Source organism: Pithys albifrons, chromosome 4 (genome assembly GCF_047495875.1).
Source record: "Pithys albifrons albifrons isolate INPA30051 chromosome 4, PitAlb_v1, whole genome shotgun sequence".
NCBI classification, from domain to species: Eukaryota; Metazoa; Chordata; class Aves; order Passeriformes; family Thamnophilidae; genus Pithys; species Pithys albifrons.
The window spans coordinates 27,613,538-27,631,612 of NC_092461.1; the positions used below are offsets into that span (position 1 = coordinate 27,613,538).

At 59.1% G+C, this 18,075-nt stretch overlaps 2 protein-coding genes across 9 annotated transcripts in view; one reads left to right on the forward strand and one right to left on the reverse strand.

Moving 5' to 3' along the window:
• The window catches only part of LOC139671218 (alanine aminotransferase 1-like), a 25,205-nt gene extending 12,975 nt beyond the window's left edge, over window positions 1-12,230 (reverse strand). The window contains exons 1-12 of one of the 8 annotated variants that reach the window (XM_071553720.1): window positions 11,653-12,224; window positions 11,382-11,490; window positions 10,626-10,759; window positions 10,234-10,477; window positions 9,398-9,477; window positions 9,150-9,286; window positions 8,908-9,079; window positions 8,476-8,631; window positions 7,719-7,828; window positions 5,631-7,403; window positions 4,073-4,103; window positions 1,301-1,471 (exon numbers count right to left, since the gene is read on the reverse strand). In XM_071553720.1, the coding sequence (XP_071409821.1) occupies window positions 7,313-7,403; window positions 7,719-7,828; window positions 8,476-8,631; window positions 8,908-9,079; window positions 9,150-9,286; window positions 9,398-9,477; window positions 10,234-10,477; window positions 10,626-10,759; window positions 11,382-11,490; window positions 11,653-12,138 (1,719 nt within the window). In that variant the 5' untranslated portion in view covers window positions 12,139-12,224 and the 3' untranslated portion in view covers window positions 1,301-1,471; window positions 4,073-4,103; window positions 5,631-7,312. Of the gene's footprint in view, window positions 1-1,300; window positions 1,472-3,508; window positions 4,104-5,630; window positions 7,829-8,475; window positions 8,632-8,907; window positions 9,080-9,149; window positions 9,287-9,397; window positions 9,478-10,233; window positions 10,478-10,625; window positions 10,760-11,381; window positions 11,491-11,652 lie in introns of those variants that run through there. The other 7 variants (XM_071553717.1, XM_071553718.1, XM_071553719.1 and 4 more) reach the window with 7 other exon arrangements.
• LOC139671220 (alanine aminotransferase 1-like) lies at window positions 11,792-18,075 on the forward strand. The gene is made up of 12 exons (XM_071553723.1): window positions 11,792-11,845; window positions 12,219-12,332; window positions 13,069-13,140; window positions 13,211-13,319; window positions 13,750-13,880; window positions 14,327-14,570; window positions 15,250-15,329; window positions 15,441-15,574; window positions 15,647-15,818; window positions 16,395-16,550; window positions 17,347-17,456; window positions 17,839-18,075. Exons 2-12 carry the CDS (start codon window positions 12,234-12,236, stop codon window positions 17,927-17,929), a joined length of 1,398 nt encoding a protein of 465 aa, XP_071409824.1. The 5' UTR covers window positions 11,792-11,845; window positions 12,219-12,233; the 3' UTR covers window positions 17,930-18,075.

Below are 18,075 nucleotides of genomic sequence, written 5' to 3' on the forward strand. Positions count from 1 at the left end.
CCAAGACTCCGCCTAGTCATTAATATGGAAATTAGAAGGTGTTAACTATAGACTTAAGACTATAAAATAGCTTATTTTCCATAAACAAGCTAGGCAAGTTTTTGCCCAGTATGAACTGCCTTGCCTCCAACATTGTCAATAAATGCCTTTGCTGATAAAAGTAAAAATTTTCTCTTAGCAGTTATTTTTGCGACGTTTTCGCTTATCTGGAGTCATCGAGTACTTTTTTGATTATAATTTTCTTTCATAAAAATCTTTTTTTACCCAACCTGTAGTTTTACTTTGTACAACGAAATCAACTACATGAATGCTAATTCAGCAGAGCCAAGTAACACCCTCTTTCTTTTTAATACTTTAACCATCTTGCCTGCTCATAAGTTCTCTGCTACAAAAATGCTGCCTATATGTTTCCTTAAAGTTCTTCTGATTTTTCCCCCAAAAATGATCACCCCATGCTAACATCCCTCTAATGTGTTTATTTTGTCCCTGACATTTACCTCATATTTCTCCCAAAACTGTATACCTGTAGATTAGCTCATGTTTTACCCTCTCAATAAGTGAAACAGCCTGCTTTTTTCTAATGCCGAAGTTCAAAACTTTTTACCCTCCCAACTGCACAACATCTACCCTCGGGAACCTTTCAGGACACCTTTTTCTCACTGTGTCCCTCACACCCCTTAGGGACACACGAGAGACGCCTGTTTACCCCTCAGGGTACCCTTTTTCCCCTCACAGATTCTTAGGGGTATGCACGGGACACCCACCTCCCACTCAGGAACACGCACAGCAACCCGTGTTTCACCCCCCCAAAATGCTCCTCACTCAGCTTTTTCGTGTCCAACAGCCCACAATCTCCCCCAGAGAGACTTCACAGGTTTTTATCGACCTTTTCAGAATGCCTTTCACCTGCGGCCGCCTCAGGGACCTGTCTGACGGCTGCGGGAACGGCGGCCCCGCCCTGCCTGAGGCGGGAAAGGAGGCTCAGCTGTCCCAGGGGGGCCCGCCCTGCCTCCCTCAAGGCACCATCACGGACCCCCGGGGACCCCCCTGGCCCCTCAGGGACCCTTCAGGGCACCTTCTTCAAAGCCCCTCTGTTATTGTCAAGACATCTCATAATTCACCTTAAAATGTGCTCTATTCAGTTTTTCCCTCAAAGATCGTCAGTCTGTTCTTGGCGTTTTACCTCAATTTTCCCTCAAGACATCCCGTATTTGTAGCTGCAAAGTTCCCTCAGCTTTACCTGTACGAAGTTCTCGGTCTCCTCTGGCGTTCCCCAGCATCTCTACCGACAGACCCTTACCTGTACGAAGTTCTCTGTCTCCTCTGGCGTTCCCCAGCATCTCTACCGACAGACCCTTACCTGTACGAAGTTCTCTGTCTCCTCTGGCGTTCCCCAGCATCTCTACCGACAGACCCTCTGCCTCTCTGTGCCGTACTGCCTCTCACGCCGCTGCCGAACGCACTCTCCCTCCTGAAAATGCCAAAAATCCGACCTGAGGCGATTCTAAACCCTTTTTTTAAGCCCCTCACGGGTGGGCGGAACGGCGGGGCTGAGGGGAGCGGCGGGACCGCCCCCCGGGCGGGCGGGAAAATAGGACCAGCTGCAACAGAGGGGCCCCGCCTGGCCCCGCGTCCCGCTGGGGGCTCCTGCGGCCTCTCAGTGACCTCCAGGGGGCGCCTGCGACACACCGGACACCTGCCTGTCCCTGCGACACACGGGGCACCCCTGTCCCCTCAGGGACCCCCACAGAGCCCGCAGTGACACACGGGGGAACCCCTGTCCCCTCAGGGACCCGCACAGAGCCCGCAGTGACACACGGGGCACCCCTGTCCCCTCAGGGACCCCCACAGAGCCTGCAGTGACACATGGGACACTCCTGTCCCCTCAGAGACCCTCCACAGAGCCTGCAGTGACACACGGGGCACCTGCCTCGTCCCTGCGATCCACAGAGCACCCCTGTCCCCTCAGGGACCCCCACAGAGCCCCAGGAACACACGGGGCACGCCCCTGTCCCTCTAGTGTCCCACCCCTTACCCTGTGTTCCCTTTTTTTCCTCTCATTCCCTGTCCCCTCTTTCGCACTCCCCCGTCCCTCCTGTCCCCTCTATCACACTCCCTGTGCCCCTCTCTCTTCCCCGTCTCCCTCCCTGTCCCTCCCCTGTCCCCTCTCACCACGGCAGCTCCGGGCGCGGGGCGGGTGGGGGGTGTGTGGATGTGGGGCACGGCGCGGGGGGCCCAGCAGCGCCTGCACCCGCCACGTGATGGCAGCGCGAGAGCGGCGCAGGGACCGCCCGTGCTGCCGGGGGGCAGTGGGATTGGGATAATGGGGCTGGGACAATGGAAGGGAATTAGGTGGATTGGAATTGGATTCAGTTGGCTTGCTTGAATAAAGAGCTGATAAGAGAAGGCTGTTAACACCTCGTCAACACAGCAGGAGGGCAGAAACCTGGGGAGAGGGGCAGTACGAACAGCTAGTGTTTAAATTATCTTCTATAACATTCTTATATTAGAAAACCTATGTTAAACCAATAACTGTCTGTAATAGATATTTGAAACCACCTGTATAAAAATCACCCCATTTTTGTACACGGTAGACATGTACTTTGTTTAGGCATGAGCTCCCTGCGTGACTCCAGCCATGGGCAAGCTGTAATAAAATTTTGCTTTACCATTAATATCTAGATTTTCTTTAAATCACAGTCCCACCCGTGCGTTTTTCCCCACAGCCCCTTAAGTGTTGTCCTCTCCCATCCATGAAGTCCCCACAGACTTCTCCGCGGTGTTCCCCCCCATGCTAACCCATGGGGTTCCCCCGCAGAGCCCCCCATGGGGTCCCCTCCATACTCACCCATGAATTTTCTGGGGTACCCCGCGGGTCTGGGCACCCTATAACTCAAATGGTCACTCCATAGATAGTGCTGGGAACCCCATAACTCAAACAGGCACCCCACAGGATGTGCTGGGGCACCCCAAGGGTCTGGGCACCCCATATATGGTTTGGGGTAACCCCAAAACTCCAATGGGCACCTCATAAATAATAAGACACCCCATGGGCATTCTGGACACCTTAATGGTCTGAGCATCCTATAACTCCAGTGGGCACCCCATAGACTGTGCTGGGCACCCCATGGATCTGGGCATCCCACATATTGTTTGGGGGCACTCCACAGATCACCCAACACCCAATCCTGGGACGCCTCCAAATCCATCACCCCCTCCATTAGGACCCACTCCCCGAACCCTGCCTGGGTGTCCCCAAACACCCCAAAAGTCACATCCCCACCCCGCAGGACCCTCCCCAAACCCCAGCTCTCCACAAACCCTGCCCAGGGACACGGAGGTGACATTCCCAGGGCTATTCCCAGTGCTATTTGAGGATCTTCTGAGTTCATGTTCTGAATGCAAACCGCTTTTTACCTGCTCTACTTGGAGTGCAGCACAGCTGCTTTTTAAAGGTCAGGTTCCATTTCAATGTGTGTACTCTTGAGCTCACAATTTTCACACAGCTGAATGTTTTACCAGTTCCTTTGACCAACAGTACGATCATTTTATTGTCAAAATAAGTAAATTTAAGCAAATGAAAAGCTTATTGCAACAATACATCTTTATACCCAGTGTGAAAGCAACATGATGTTATAAATAAATGCATACATTGTATTACACAAAATATATTATACACATGCCATGTAACCATGGAGCAATTAACAGCAGTACAGGACTACTGATCATGGGCACAAAGTATTCTTGTAAACAAGATTTTGAGAAACTTGGAGAAAAAGGTGGCTTCTGGAAAGATGAAAATCTTGGGATTCCATTTTTCCTTTTCAATGAAGTCAATGATTTTTATTTTTAAGGGTGCTGTCTATAAGAATGCACTTCATATTAAAACAAAGATCAATACTATACAGTTTAAGAAACTTTACATATGTACATAAATTACACATCAGGAATGGTTTTAAAGCTCAAAATGAGTTGTGGGAAAAGTCTATTTTCCCTCTATTAAAATGTTTACCTCTTTCACATTGTGATCATTTGCAACTGTAACGGCGTGATCCAGGGCTCGGATACTCGCCAGGAGCTTTATGATCTGCTTGATGTGCTCCCTAAAAGGAGGAAGGAGAAGTCAGTAAAGGGGTAGAACAATCAATGACATGGATTAATATCCCAACAGAAGACTACATCATGAAAGCCATATCATAAATATTCCTGCCTCAGATTTATTATAGTTGCTTAATTAGGGTAACAGCAACAGATTTGTTTAATGCTGGGGAAAGGCAGGACAGAAGACAGAAATTAAATTAGAACTTCCTCTGAAAATAAGGCTAACTGCATGTTTCTCTCCCAATACAAACTTTTACCAAGTTTGTACTTACACCTGGCAAAAAAGGTTCTTTCAAATCTAGACACAGACTACCAAAAGAGAGTTCAAAAATTTCAATGAACTTCAAACACAAATTGCTACACTGATACACAAGAGTATAACAAGACTGGAAGATTCTTTATTCCTGTGCTGTTGCTGTTGCCAAACCATTACAGGCCAGCAGTAATGTGTCTAATCTGAACTTCTAATTAAGCTGATTATGGGACTCAAGCGAAGTGACTCTTGGATCTAAGGCCAAAAAGGTTCATCCAGCTGGTTGTGTAAATGAAATCAGAAGGTTTGTACTGTATAGGAAAGACAGTGTGCAATTCAGAAGCCATTATGCGAGAATCAGCAGGGCTCGCAGGGTGAAATAGTCCACATGCAGTAGCTGCAAAATTTGGCAGAATAAAAGGTGGTTTTGTTTGGAAGGGACACCTTCCATAGCCCAGGTTGCTTCGAGCCCCATCCAACCTGACCTTGGACACTTAAAAGGATGGGGCAGCCACAGCTTCTCTGGGCAACCTGTGCCAGTGCCTCACCACCCTCACAGGGAAGACTGTCTTCCTAAAATCCAACCTAAATATCTCCTCTTGCAGTTTAAAACCATTGCCCCTTGAGTGGACATGATCTGCCCATATAAAAAGTCCCTCTCCTTCCATTTTACAAACCCCCTTAAGAGTCTGTGACAGTAAGCAGTAGTACAACATATATCATCAGTGTTTCAGTATTTCCAGTAGGTGCTGTTTTCAGACACTTTAAAAATATCCCCATGTACCACATGGTAACATTTTGGAAGCCTCAGAGACCCCCTGGACTAAAGGGATCCCCAAAGACCTACAGGGACCCCAAAGAGAGCCCCAAAAGAAAGGGAATCGCCAGGGACAACCCCAGAAGTGTTTGGGGATCCTCAGCACTCCCAGGGATCCCCAAGGGACCCCCACAGACCCCCAAAACTCCCAGGGACCTTCATGGGACACCCTTGGACCCACATAGAAACCCCAGAGTCCTCCAGGGACCCCCAGCACCACAGCAGACCCCCAGGAATCAGCAGTGACCCCCTCCCAGAGACTACCAGGGTTCTATGGGACTCTGCAGGATCCCCCGAGGACCCCAAACACCCCCAGGGACCTACAGGGCTATTCTGAAACACGGCAACAAAAGCTACTGTATTGCCGGTAATTAAGGAGTATTCTGGGTAAATGCAAGACGTGAAACGCTTAAGGAATATTTGCTGCAATGCTGTAAATAAAGAACTCCTCTGAATTACCGAAATCCGCAGAAATTTGAGAGTATCTGATGCCGGAAGAATCACAGGCTACTTTCCCCAGGCAGTAACTCGCCCCCTTAGCCATGGCCGAGTCTTTCGTGCTCCATGTGGGCTTCCAGCGCTGGGACCTTGCGGCTTCTCGCAGCTCAGCGACTTCCTGGCTCGGCTCCAGCTTGCGCTGTTTGTCGCTGGGGCCGGAGCGGAGCCCCCCCGGGACCCCCGCCCGGCAGAGCCGAGCTCGGCACCGACGCCCGCGCTACTCCCGCCGGGGCCCTGTCCGGCCATGGCCGCGCTGCCATCGCGCACGCGCACACCGGGCCGGCCATGGCCGCACCGCCCCCGCGCACGCGCACACCGGGCCGGCCATGGCCGCGCTGCCATCGCGCACGCGCACACCGGGCCGGCCATGGCCGCCCCGCCCCCGCGCACGCGCACACCGGGCCGGCCGTGGCCGCGCCGCCCCCGCGCACGCGCACACCGGGCCGGCCATGGCCGCGCTGCCATCGCGCACGCGCACACCGGGCATTGCCGCCCGCCCTGCCCGGGGCTCGGCCCCTCCCCGGTCCTGGTTTCTGCGTGTCTTGCGATTGCGAATGCGCAAAGTTCCCTGGTGCAGTGACTAGTTTCGGTCAGCAGGTGTCACCCGCGAGTCGCCGCGCACGCGCAGTACCCCGTACTCACCACCAGGGGGCAGCAGCGGCGAGTCCGGCCCGCGCGGGGAGCGGAACCCGCGGGGACCCTTTCGCTAGTTTGGTTCTCTGGTTTTATTGTCTATTAATTCTATTTTCTATTAATTCATAAAGATTTTATTTTCTATGAATTCTATCTATATTTTATTTTTCTCTATTTTTTCTTTTTATTGTATTTTTTAATGATTTTTAATTCTGGGGTTTTATTTAGAACTCTGCTTTATCTTTTATTTTTTATTCTTTTTTGTTGTTATTGTTCTGATTTCCTTTTTCTTTCTTCAGTTGCATTTTTAAGTGTTTTTTTTTTATTTACTTGGTATTTAACGGGGTTTTTTTCATCAGTTTTCTATTTTATTTTCACCATTTCTTTTTTTATTGTACTCCCTCAAATCTCCAGCCTCTCCACCCCTCTGCAGGCAGAGGCCGATGGGCAACAGCCCCTGCACCGCCTCCAGGGGGGTGTTCAGTCCCTCACTGCCAAGGCTGGAATGATTCTGGCATTATCCTGTGGGCACAAGTGGGGAACACATTCTGTGAGCCGTGGGTTTGAGCCTCAGTGAGCAGCAAAAACTTGCCCTCTCTTAAATCTTTATTTTCATTTTATTTTACCTTTTTATTTCATTTCCCTATTTTCAATTTTTTGTATTTATTCTATTTTCCTGTTTATTTTTTTAATTTGATTTTTGAAGAAAATAATTATTTTATAGTGCTTCCAGTCAGATCAAACCAGTTCCAATCAGATCAAACTATCCCCCCTGGGCCACCTCTTGTTTGCACCATCAATGTTGGAGTGAGGTGCTGTCCTTCCCAAAGAAAATTAAACTAATTCTCTTTCCGGAGCCCACCTCCAAAATTCAAAGATGACCTTCAGAATAGAACATCCCCAAGCATTGCTTCCACAGGCAGTGCTGGGGGGGACCTGGGACCCCCCTGGGCAAGAGAATTCCCGAAGGACACCCCGGGACAGGAGAATTCCCGAAGGACCCTCCGGGATCAAGAGAATTCCCGCAGGAACTGGGCATGGAAGCGGGTGAGGAGCAGCAAGTCCCGCTCCAGCGTCGCCGGCGGCAGCAGCAGCGACAGTCTGGGGGACACCGGGGGGGCACGTGGGGCCCTCTGAGCCCCCCAAGCCCACCCCCCAAATCTGTGCCCACCGCCCCCCACAGGGAAGAGCCCCCAGACACCAAACTGGGGGAACATGGGAGCCCAGGACCCGACACCCCCCAACACCAAGCACCCAAATCACACTCCAATGAAACCAAATCCCACCCAAGCGGGACCCCAAATCACAGCCCCCAACACACCCCACCCTAATGGGACCCCAGAATTTTGAGTGCCCCCCATACTCCACATCTGGGTGCCCCCACAACCCGTACCCCACATTGGGTGCCCTCCATACCCCAGGTGGGTGCCCCCTCTGTGCCCGAAGTGGCTCCCCGGGAGCAGCACCAGCCCCGTGTCCTCCTCCAGCCTCCGGCAGAAGAAGTGATCGGGCTCCAGGCCCAGATCCTGCAGGGGCACCAAGGGGCACTGCTGGGATTGGGGGGCATGGGGGGGATTGGGTGGCATCGGGGGACACTGCTGGGATTGGGGGCATGGCAGAGAACAGGGGGCATGGGAGGGGGACAAAGAAGGTGCTTCTGTTCCCAAAGGGTCCACACACACAGCTGGGGGTCCCTGGAGAGCCCCGTGTCACCAGGGGACCCACACACACATTGCCCAGTGTCCAGGAGAGCCCCCTGTTCCCAGAGTGTCTCCTGTTCCCAGAGTGTCCCACACCAATAGGGGTCCCCACTCTCCCCCAGTGGCCCTGGGGTGGCTCCTGTCCCCAGGGTGTCCCCTGTTCCCAGGACTCCTCATATCCCAAGATCACCTTAACCCCAGTCCGCCGGTGTCCCCAGGACACCCCTCTCCCCGCAGGGCCGTGTTCCCAGTCCCGCTGTCCCCTCGCCAAGGACATCCCCTGTCCCCCTCATCCCACTGTTCCCCCTACCCCCCCCCACTCTTGTCCCCCTGTCCCACCCTGTCCCCTTGTCCCCCCGTGTCCTCCCCGTCCTTCCCTGTCCCCTCTATCCCACCCTCCCGTCCCCTCTATACCCCCCATCCCTCCCCTGTCCCCTGTCCCGTTCCCTGTCCCGTCCCCTGTCCGCACTCACCGCGGCGCGGCTCCGGGCGCGGGGGGGGATGTGGATGCGGGGGAAGGCGCGGGGCCCCCCGGCCAGGGGCTGGCACCGCATCCCGGGGGTCCGGCCCAGCAGCGCCTGCACCCGCCGTGCGTTGGCAGCGAGAGCGCGACACAGAGACCGCCGGTGCTGCCGGGGGACAGCGGGATTGGGATATTGGGGCTGGGACAATGGGGATGGGATTGGGATGATGGAATAGGGATAATGGAGTTCCATGTGATAGGGTAGGATTGAGATGGATGGGGATGGGATGGGGATGATGGGATTGGGGTGGGATGGGGATGATGGGATTGGGGTGGGATGGGGTGGGATGGGACAAGGTGGGATGGGATGGGATGGGACAAGATGGGACAAGATGGGACAAGATGGGATGGGCCGGGATGTCTCCCAGAGAGCACCTCCCACCTCCTCCACCTCCTGTGCGATGGGGTCCCCGCTGTCCGGCGGGTCCATGAGCAGGTCCAGCAGGATCCTGCCGGGCACACAGGGCCGGGGGATGGACTGTGCCAGCTGGAAGGGCTGCCTGACCCCCTCCTCGATGTTCACCAGCTCCAGTAACCCCGTGCGGAACCCGCTCCTGCGAGAATGTCGGGATCATCCCCACCCGCCCGCACACCCTCCCGCGTTCCAGCGGCATTCCCACTCACTCTGCAGCGACGCTCTTGGACAGGGAATACAGGGAGACGAGCTGGACGGAGGCGGAGAGTGGGAGCCCCGACTCCGCCAGCACCCGGCGGAACGACAAGAAGGGACGCTCCGGGTCATAGGCTCGTTCCTGCTCCACCTGGGACAGGGAAACGGGTGGGAAATGGGTGGGGGTTGTCCTGGCACAGGGTGGGCACAGGCTGGGCATGGGGTGGGCACTGGGACAGCGCAATGGGGGGCCTGTCCCCACCTCGTCCGCCAGCAGCAGAAGGGTCTCCTCGGCCGCCAGAGCCAGCACGGCCTCCATGTCCCTCCGGCTCAGCACGTGCCCTGCGGGAAGGCAGGATCCGCCGGGAATGGGAATGGGAATGGGAATGGGAATGGGAATGGGAATGGGAATGGGAATGGGAATGGGAATGGGAATGGGAATGGGAATGGGAATGGGGGGGTTAAACTGAGCCCAGGGAAGATGGGAATGGAGGAGTTAAACTGAGCCCAGCGGGGAAACTGAGGCTCCGGGAGGGTTTAACTGGGGAAAATTACTCACGAGGTGAGTTTACCTGGGGAAACTGAGGCTTGGAATGGGTTTAACTGGAGCCCACCGGGAGTCCGAGGCCTGGTGCAGGGTTCCCCCAGCATTACCCCCGGTGTCCCCCCCATACGCACTCGTGGGGTTTCCCCTGGCCTTCTCCGACAGGTCCCCAGAGACTCCTCCGCGGGGTCCCCCCCAGACCCACCCACGGGGTCCACCCCATATTCTCCTGCAAGGTCCTCCCCAGCCTCACCCGAGGTGTCCCTCCCAGCCTCACCCGTGGGTTCCTCTCCACACCACTCAGAAATGTCATCTCCCCCCAGCCATGGAGTTCCCACAGCCCCCCGTGGCATCCCCCCCCATACCCACCCGCAACATTCTCCCCATATCCACCTGATGTGTTCCTCCCAGCCCCACCCGCAGAGTACTCCCAGCCTCACCCGTGGGTCCCTGCCAACCCATGGAGTCCCCACAAACCCACCCGTGGGGTTCTCCCACAGACTCCCCCGCGTTGTCCCCCCCAGACCCACCCGTGGGGTTCCCTCCATACCCACCCGTGGGGTCCCCGGGGTTGACCACGCACAGCACGCTGGGGCGGCAGCGGCCCCGCGCGTCCCGCAGCTCCCGCCGGAGCGCGGCCGCATCCAGCGCCCAGCCCCGGGATTCATCCAGAGGGTACGGGATGGGCACGGCCCCCGCCAGCCCCGCGGCCGCCCCGAGCAGGGGGGGACCCGGCACCGGCACCAGGACCCCCGTGGGCAGCGCCGAGCCGGGATCCACCACCAGTGACAGCACGAACTGGGAACGATGTGTGCCACGATGGGCGGGATGCGGGTCTAGGGGGATTTAGGGGTGGCATTCCCAGGGAAAAGCGGCGGGTTTAGAGGCTGCATTCCCAGGGAAAAGCGGGGGATTTAGGGGCTGCATTCCCAGGGAAAATGCTCACCGGGAGGATCGAGGAGGTGCCACTGCACAGGATGATGTTCCGCGGGTCGCAGGGGATTCCGGCGTCGCGGCGCTCAAGGAATCGGGAGACGCGCGTGGGGACCCCCCGGGAACGGTGCTCGTGGTTGTAGCCCCCTGAGGGAGGGGAGGGCACCGGGAGGGGGGGATCGGTGGGGGAGGGCACGGGAACGGGCACCTCGTGGGACTGGGAACACCATGGAGAGGGAACCCCAGGGACTGGGCACCCCCGGAATCGAACAAACTGTGCTGGGGGCATCCAGTGGGTCTGGGCACCCCAAACACTGTGCTGGGCACCCCACAAATCAAACGGACATCCCACAAATCAAATGGACACCTGATGGGCTTTTCTGGGGTACCCCGTGGGTCTGGGCACCCTATAACTCAAAGGGTCACTCCATAGATAGTGCTGGGAACCCCATAAGTCAAACTGGCACCCCACAACTCTCTCAGGCACCCCATAGACTGTGCTGGGGCACCCCAAGGGTCTGGGTACCCCACATATTGTCTGGGGGCATCCCACACCTCTGGGCACTCCATAGATCACCCAACACCCAATCCTGGGACACCCCCAAATCCATCACCCCCCCCAATAGGACCCACTCCCCAAACCCTGCCTGGGTGTCCCCAAACACCCCAAAAGTCACATCCCCACCCCGCAGGACCCTCCCCAAACCCCAGCTCTCCCCAAACCCTGCCCAGGTGACCCCGAGCACCCCAAATCCCGCCGGGATCCCACCGATATTGCCGGCATCCATCTCCCGAAGTATCCTCCGGGCCCGGGCCCGCACGGCCTCGGGCGTCGTTGGGCTGTCCAAGAGTGCGGGATAAACAGAGGCAGCCAAAACCTGGGAACAGGGATCGGAATGGAGCCCTGGAACGCGGTCGTGACATTCCCGGTGTCACCTGGGGGGTGGGGTTGTTCCCAGGGATACGGGGGGTACATTCCCGGGGGTATTTGGGGTTCACGATTGGCCCCAGGGACACAGAGGGGACATTCCCGGGGGTACCTGGCGCAGGACGGGAATCGGAGGCCATCCCATGGAATGAGGGTCGCCGCCGCTGCATTCCAGGAGCTGCGGTGGCCCCGATGTCCCCAATGTCCCCAAAGTCCCCTCGGCCGCCGCCATCATCGGGAGGTGACTGGAGCGGGGGCCGAGTGCCAGGGGGTGGTGCCAGGGACGGTGACGGGGCAGGAATTGGGTGAGAACAGGAAAATGGGGCTGGAAAAGGGGATAATGGGGGTGGGGGCGAATGGGGCATGGGGTGCCCTGGGAATGGGGTGGGCACTGGGAACAGGGAAATGGGGCTGGAAAAGGGGATAATGGAGGCACTGGAGGGGAGAAATGAGGGGTGACATTGGGGAGTGGGGGACACCCCGAGCACGTCCCGATCACACCTCGTACCCCCTGTGCCACATGGCCAGAGCTGGGCACGGAGGGACAGACAGACGGACAGGACCCTGCTCGCCCCGAGCATGGCCCACTCCTGACCATTGACCTGGACCCCTAAACATTAACCCGGGCCCCAAACATTAACCCGGGCCCCTTCCCGCCCCCCGGGGGATTTGCCAAAGGATCCGGATCCTGCCATGGCCGACATTGGCACCTCGTGGGGCATCAGTGCCCCCCCGGTTCTGGGGACCCCTCTGCCTGAGCAGGGTGATGGCATCGAGGAGAAGCTGGCACAGGTGAGACCCCCACAGGGCCCCCAGAGACCCTACAGGGACCCCAAACTCCCACGGGACCCTCAGGGGCACAAGGGGGACCCACTGACACCCACGGGACCCCCCGGGTCACCCAGAGTCCCACAGGGACCCTCAGGGGTCCCAACAACCACACACAGGGCCCCCAGCATCATCCAGGGGTCCAAGGGGACCCACAGACCCCCATGGGACCCCCAGGATGACAGAGAGCCCCCATAGGACCCACAGGGACCCCAAAGGGACCCCCAGATCCCCATGGGATCCTCAGGATCACCCAAACTGCCCTGGGGGCCCACAGGGACCCCAAGGGGACCTGCAGATTCCCACAGGAACCCCAAGGTCACCCAAACATCCCCAGGGGACCCCCAGAATCACCCAGAGCCCCCTGGGGACCCACAGACCCCCACTGGACCCCCAGGGTCACCCCCACAGGACCCACAGACACCCCAAGTCACAGAGCCCCAGGATACAGGGCCACCCAAAATCCTATGGACACTCACAGACCCCTCCCGAACCCCCTTTCCCACAGCCCCCCATGACGCCAAATCCTCCCCAAGTACCCCTGGCCTCCCCTCAGCTCCACGTTGTCCCCAACCCCCCCATATCCCCCATCCCCACCTCGGGGACACCGGGAAGCTCCTCTACCCCCATTCCCATCTCTGGGATTGAGGGAAGGTGGGGGACAGTGAGTGACCTTCCCGACCCCCCTGGTGTCCCCAAGGTTGTCCCCGAAGTCACCCAGTGCCACCGCGAGGACGCCTCCGGCCACCCGGCCCCGGCATTCCTTCGGCAGGTAACGGGAACGCCCGCGGGAATCCCGGGAATTGCGGGGCCGGGAGTTGGGCACAGCCGTGTCCCCTCAGGTGGCCGCGATCTGCGCCTACCCCGCGCTCCTGGAAAACCGGGATATTCCCGACGATGTCAAGCGACGCGCCAGGCGGATCCTGAGGCAGCTCCAGGGAGGGAGTCCAGGTGGCACCGGCGTGGGAATGGGATAGGAATGCGGTGGGAATGGGATACGGGGGGGGAACAGCAGATCGGGAGAAAAATCCTGGGATAGATCCAGGGACAAATGTACCACTGGGATGGGCACGGGATCGGCACCAGCAACGGGGAATGGGGTACAGGGGAGAGCATCAGATCTGGGGACAGATCCCAGGACAGATCTGGAGACAACGTGCCACGGAATGGGCACCAGGCATAGGGAATGGGATACAGGGGAGGGCACCAGAACTGGGGAGAGATCCTGGGACTGATCCTGGGATAGATGTGCCACAGAAGTGGTAGTGGGATGGGGCGAATGGGATACGGGGCGCACGGGGCACTGGATCCGGGGAGAGCTCCTGAGGCAGATCCCGGGACAAATCCAGGCACAGCCCCACGACTCCAGTCCCCTTCCCAGGCGCCTACAACCTGGAATACGTGGTGGGCCCCGTAGCCGAACAGGTTTCCCGTTTCCTGGAGCACCGGGATGGAATTTCCTGCGATCCCCAGAAGGTGGTCCCGTGCAGTGGCACCGCGGCCGCCCTGGTGGTAAAGGGGGCAACCCGGGGGGGACCCGGAGACACTGCGGGGGTGGCCTTGGGAACACCGCGAGGAGGGCCCTGGGGACAGTGAGAGGGTGGCTCTGGGGACACCGGGGAGGGCCCTGGGGACACCGGCGGGGGGTTGGCATTGGGGACAGCGAGGAGAGGGGTGGCCCAGGGGAAAACGCGGGCGTGGCTTTGGGGACACCAAGAGTGTGGCCCTGGGGACACGAAGGGAGTGGCCCTGGGGACAGTGGGGTGTGGTCTTGGGGACAGCGATGGGATGGCCCTCTGAGACACCAAGGGGATTGTCTTGGGGACACTGAGGGCGGGAGAACAACACCGAGGGAGGCTCTGGGGACAGCGAGGGGTGGTGCCATGTGACAGCGGAGGGGGGGGGGGGGGGCCTTGGGACATCGGGGCCGCCCCGTCCACGGCAGCTCCTCCGGGCAGGACGTGCTGTCGCTGGTGGTGGATCCCGGCTCGGCGCTGCCCACGGGGGTCCTGGTGCCAGTGCCGGGTCCCCCCGTGCTCGGGGCGGCCGCGGGGCTGGCGGGGGCCGTGCCCATCCCGTACCCTCTGGATGAATCCCGGGGCTGGGCGCTGGATGTGGCCGCACTCCGGCGGGAGCTGCGGGACGCGCGGGACCGCTGCCGCCCCAGCGTGCTGTGCGTGGTCAACCCCGGGGACCCCACGGGTGGGTCTGGGGGGGACAACGCGGGTGGGTCTGGGGGGAACCCGCGAGTGGGCCTGGGGGGGAGCCCCGCCCCGGGTCTCGGGTTAGACCTCCCCGTGCCGTGGGCTCCAGTTAAACCCATTCCAAGCCTCAGTTTCCCCAGTTAAACCCACGTCGTGCCTCCATTTCCCGGTGGGCTCCAGTTAAACGCATTCCAAGCCTGAGTCTTCCCTCTGGGCTGATCTTAAACCCCCTCCCCGCTCCTCATTTTCCCACATTGAGCTCCATTTAAACCCTCCCTGTGTCTCAGTTTTCTTGCTGGGCTCTGCTTAAACCCACCCCGAGCCTCAGGCCCCCTGGTTAAACCCACCCTGAGCCTCACCCCCCCTGGTTAAACTCACCCTGAGCCTCAGCCCCGCTGGTTAAACCCAACCTGAACCTCAATCCTCCTTGGTTAAACTCAGCCCGTGCTTCAGGTTCCTCAATTAACTCCCCTGCTCGGGCCTGTTTCCCAGGTGGGTGAAGTTTAAACCTTCCCCGAGTCTCAGTTGCCCGAATGGGTGGAGATTAAACCCTCCCCGAGCATCAGTTTCCCCGCTAGGCTCAGTCTAACCCCTCCATTCCCATCTTCCCTGGGCTCAGTTTAACCCCCCCATTCCCATTCCCATTCCCATTCCCGGCGGATCCTGCCTTCCCGCAGGGCACGTGCTGAGCCGGAGGGACATGGAGGCCATGCTGGCTCTGGCGGCCGAGGAGACCCTTCTGCTGCTGGCGGACGAGGTGGGGACAGGCCCCCCATTGCGCTGTCCCAGTGCCCACCCCATGCCCAGCCTGTGCCCACCCTGTGCCAGGACAACCCCCACCCATTTCCCACCCGTTTCCCTGTCCCAGGTGGAGCAGGAACGAGCCTTTGACCCGGAGCGTCCCTTCTTGTCGTTCCGCCGGGTGCTGGCGGAGTCGGGGCTCCCACTCTCCGCCTCCGTCCAGCTCGTCTCCTTCTTCTCTCTGTCCAAAGGGATCGCGGGGTGAGTGCCCCCCCACCCCAAAACCGGCTCCAAACGCCCCTTTTCCAGCCCTCCCATCCCAGTGTTTCCCAGGGGCGGGTTCCGGGCGGGATTTTTCGACCTGGTAAACATCGACCAGAGCGTCCTCCGGGGGTTCTACACGTGGGGGCTGTCGGTGTATCCCTCGATCCTGGGACAGGCGATGCTGGATGTGGCCATGGACACGCCCCAATCCCAGGATTCTGCCTACGAGGCACTACAGGAGGTGGGGGTGATATTCCATCTCCATTCAGTCCCCATGAATCTCATCCCACCCTCCCAGTCCCATCCCATCCTATCCCATTCCCGTCCCACCCCACTCCACCCCATCCCATCCCATTTAATCTAACCAATGCCATCCCATCCCGTTATCCCCACCCCAACCCCATCCCACCCCAACCCCATCCTATACAATCCAACCCCATCCCTATCCCACTCCACCTCATCCCCATCCCATCCCATCTCATCCCACACCAATCCCACCTCAATCCCATTTCATCCTATCCCGTCACCTCCATCCCAGTCCCATTGTGATCCCATCCCCCACCCACCCGCTCCATTCCACCCTATCCAATCCAACCCCATTATCCCAATCCCATTATCCCAATCCCATTAATCCCGTGGCAGCACCGGCGGTCCCGGTGCCGCGCTCTTGCTGCCAGTGTACCCAATGGAACTCCATTATCCCAGTCCCATCCCCATTGTCCCATCCCCATCCCATCCCCATCATCCCATCCCCATCATCCCAGTCCCATCCCCATCGTCCCATCCCCAATATCCCAATCCCGCTGTCCCCCGGCAGCACCGGCGGTCTCTGTGTCGCGCTCTCGCTGCCAACGCACGGCGGGTGCAGGCGCTGCTGGGCCGGACCCCCGGGATGCGGTGCCAGCCCCTGGCCGGGGGGCCCCGCGCCTTCCCCCGCATCCACATCCCCCCCCGCGCCCGGAGCCGCGCCGCGGTGAGTGCGGACAGGGGACGGGACGGGGGACGGGGGAGGGACAAGGGAGGGACAGGGGAGTGGGACAGATGGGACAGGGAGGGACGAGGAGGACATGGGGGGACAGGAGGACAGTGTGGGACAAGGGGACAAAGGTGAGGGGGTACAGGAAGGACAGGGGGGAGAAAGAGATGGGGGGGATGGGGACGGGGGGGACAGGGGGAGAGGGAGGACAGGCAGATGGAGGGGAGAGGGTGGGACAGGGGGATAAGGGCAAGAGGGGGGGCAAGGGGATGGGGAGACAGGGGGTGTCCTTGGCGAGGGGACAGCGGGACTGGGAACACGGCCCTGCAGGGAGAGGGGTGTCCTGGGGACACCGGCGGACTGGGGTTAAGGTGATCTTGGAATATGAAGAGTCCTGGGAACAGGGGACACCCTGGGGACAGGAGCCACCCCAGGGCCACTGGGGGAGAGTGGGGACCCCTATTGGTGTGGGACACTCTGGGGACAGGAGACACTCTGGGAACAGGGGGCTCTCCTGGACACTGGGCAATGTGTGTGTGGGTCCCCTGGTGACACGGGGCTCTCCAGGGACCCCCAGCTGTGTGTGTGGACCCTCTGGGAACAGAAGCACCTTCTTTGCCCTATCCCTCGTGCCCCCCCGTTTCCCCCATGCCTGCAATCCCAGCAGTGTCCCCCCATGCCCCCCAATCCCAGCAGTGCCCCCTGATCCCAGCAGTGTCCCCCGATCTCAGCAGTGCTCCCCGTTCCCCCCCGTGCCCCCCAATCCCAGCAGTGCCCCTTGGTGCCCCTGCAGGAGCTGGGCCTGGAGCCCGATCGCTTCTTCTGCCAGAGGCTGGAGGAGGACACGGGGCTGGTGCTGCTCCCAGGGAGCCACTTCGGGCACAGAGGGGGCACCCACCTGGGGTATGGAGGGCACCCAATGTGGGGTACGGGTTGTGGGGGCACCCACCTGGCATACAGGGCCACTGAAGTGTGGGGTTTGGGAGGTTGGGAGGGCACCCAAAATGTGGGGTATGGGGGCACTCAAAATTTTGGTGTCCCATTGGGGTGGGGGGTGTCGGGGGCTGTGATTTCTGGGTCATTGGAGAGTAATTTGGGGTCTGTTTGGAGAGTGATTTGGGGTCCCGTTTGGGTGCTTGGTGTTGGGGGGTGTCGGGTCCTGGGCTCCCGTGTTCCCCCAGTTTGGGGTCTGGGGGCTCTTCCCTGTGGGGGGCAGTGGGCACAGATTTGGGGGGTGGGCTTGGGGGGCTCAGAGGGCCCCACGTGCCCCCCCGGTGTCCCCCAGGCTGTCGCTGCTGCTGCCGCCGGCGACGCTGGAGCGGGACTTGCTGCTCCTCACCCGCTTCCATGCCCAGTTCCTGTGGGAATTCTCCTGATCCCGGAGGGTCCTTTGGGAATTCTCCTGTCCTGGGGGGTCCATCAGGAATTCTCCTTCCCCGGGGGGGCGGGGGTCCCACGGCCCCCTCCTTCATTAAAGCCCTCCTGAGCCCCTCCTGTCCCCTCTGGGTGACACCACACACGA

Excerpts from the sequence above, each read along its gene's own strand:
- LOC139671220 (XM_071553723.1), top strand. The coding sequence starts at position 12,234 with ATGGCCGACATTGGCACCTCGTGGGGCATCAGTGCCCCCCCGGTTCTG. Across the intron at positions 12,333-13,068 it reads TCGAGGAGAAGCTGGCACAG|GTTGTCCCCGAAGTCACCCA; the intron begins GTGAGACCCCCA and ends GGTGTCCCCAAG. Across the intron at positions 13,320-13,749 it reads GCTCCAGGGAGGGAGTCCAG|GCGCCTACAACCTGGAATAC; the intron begins GTGGCACCGGCG and ends TCCCCTTCCCAG.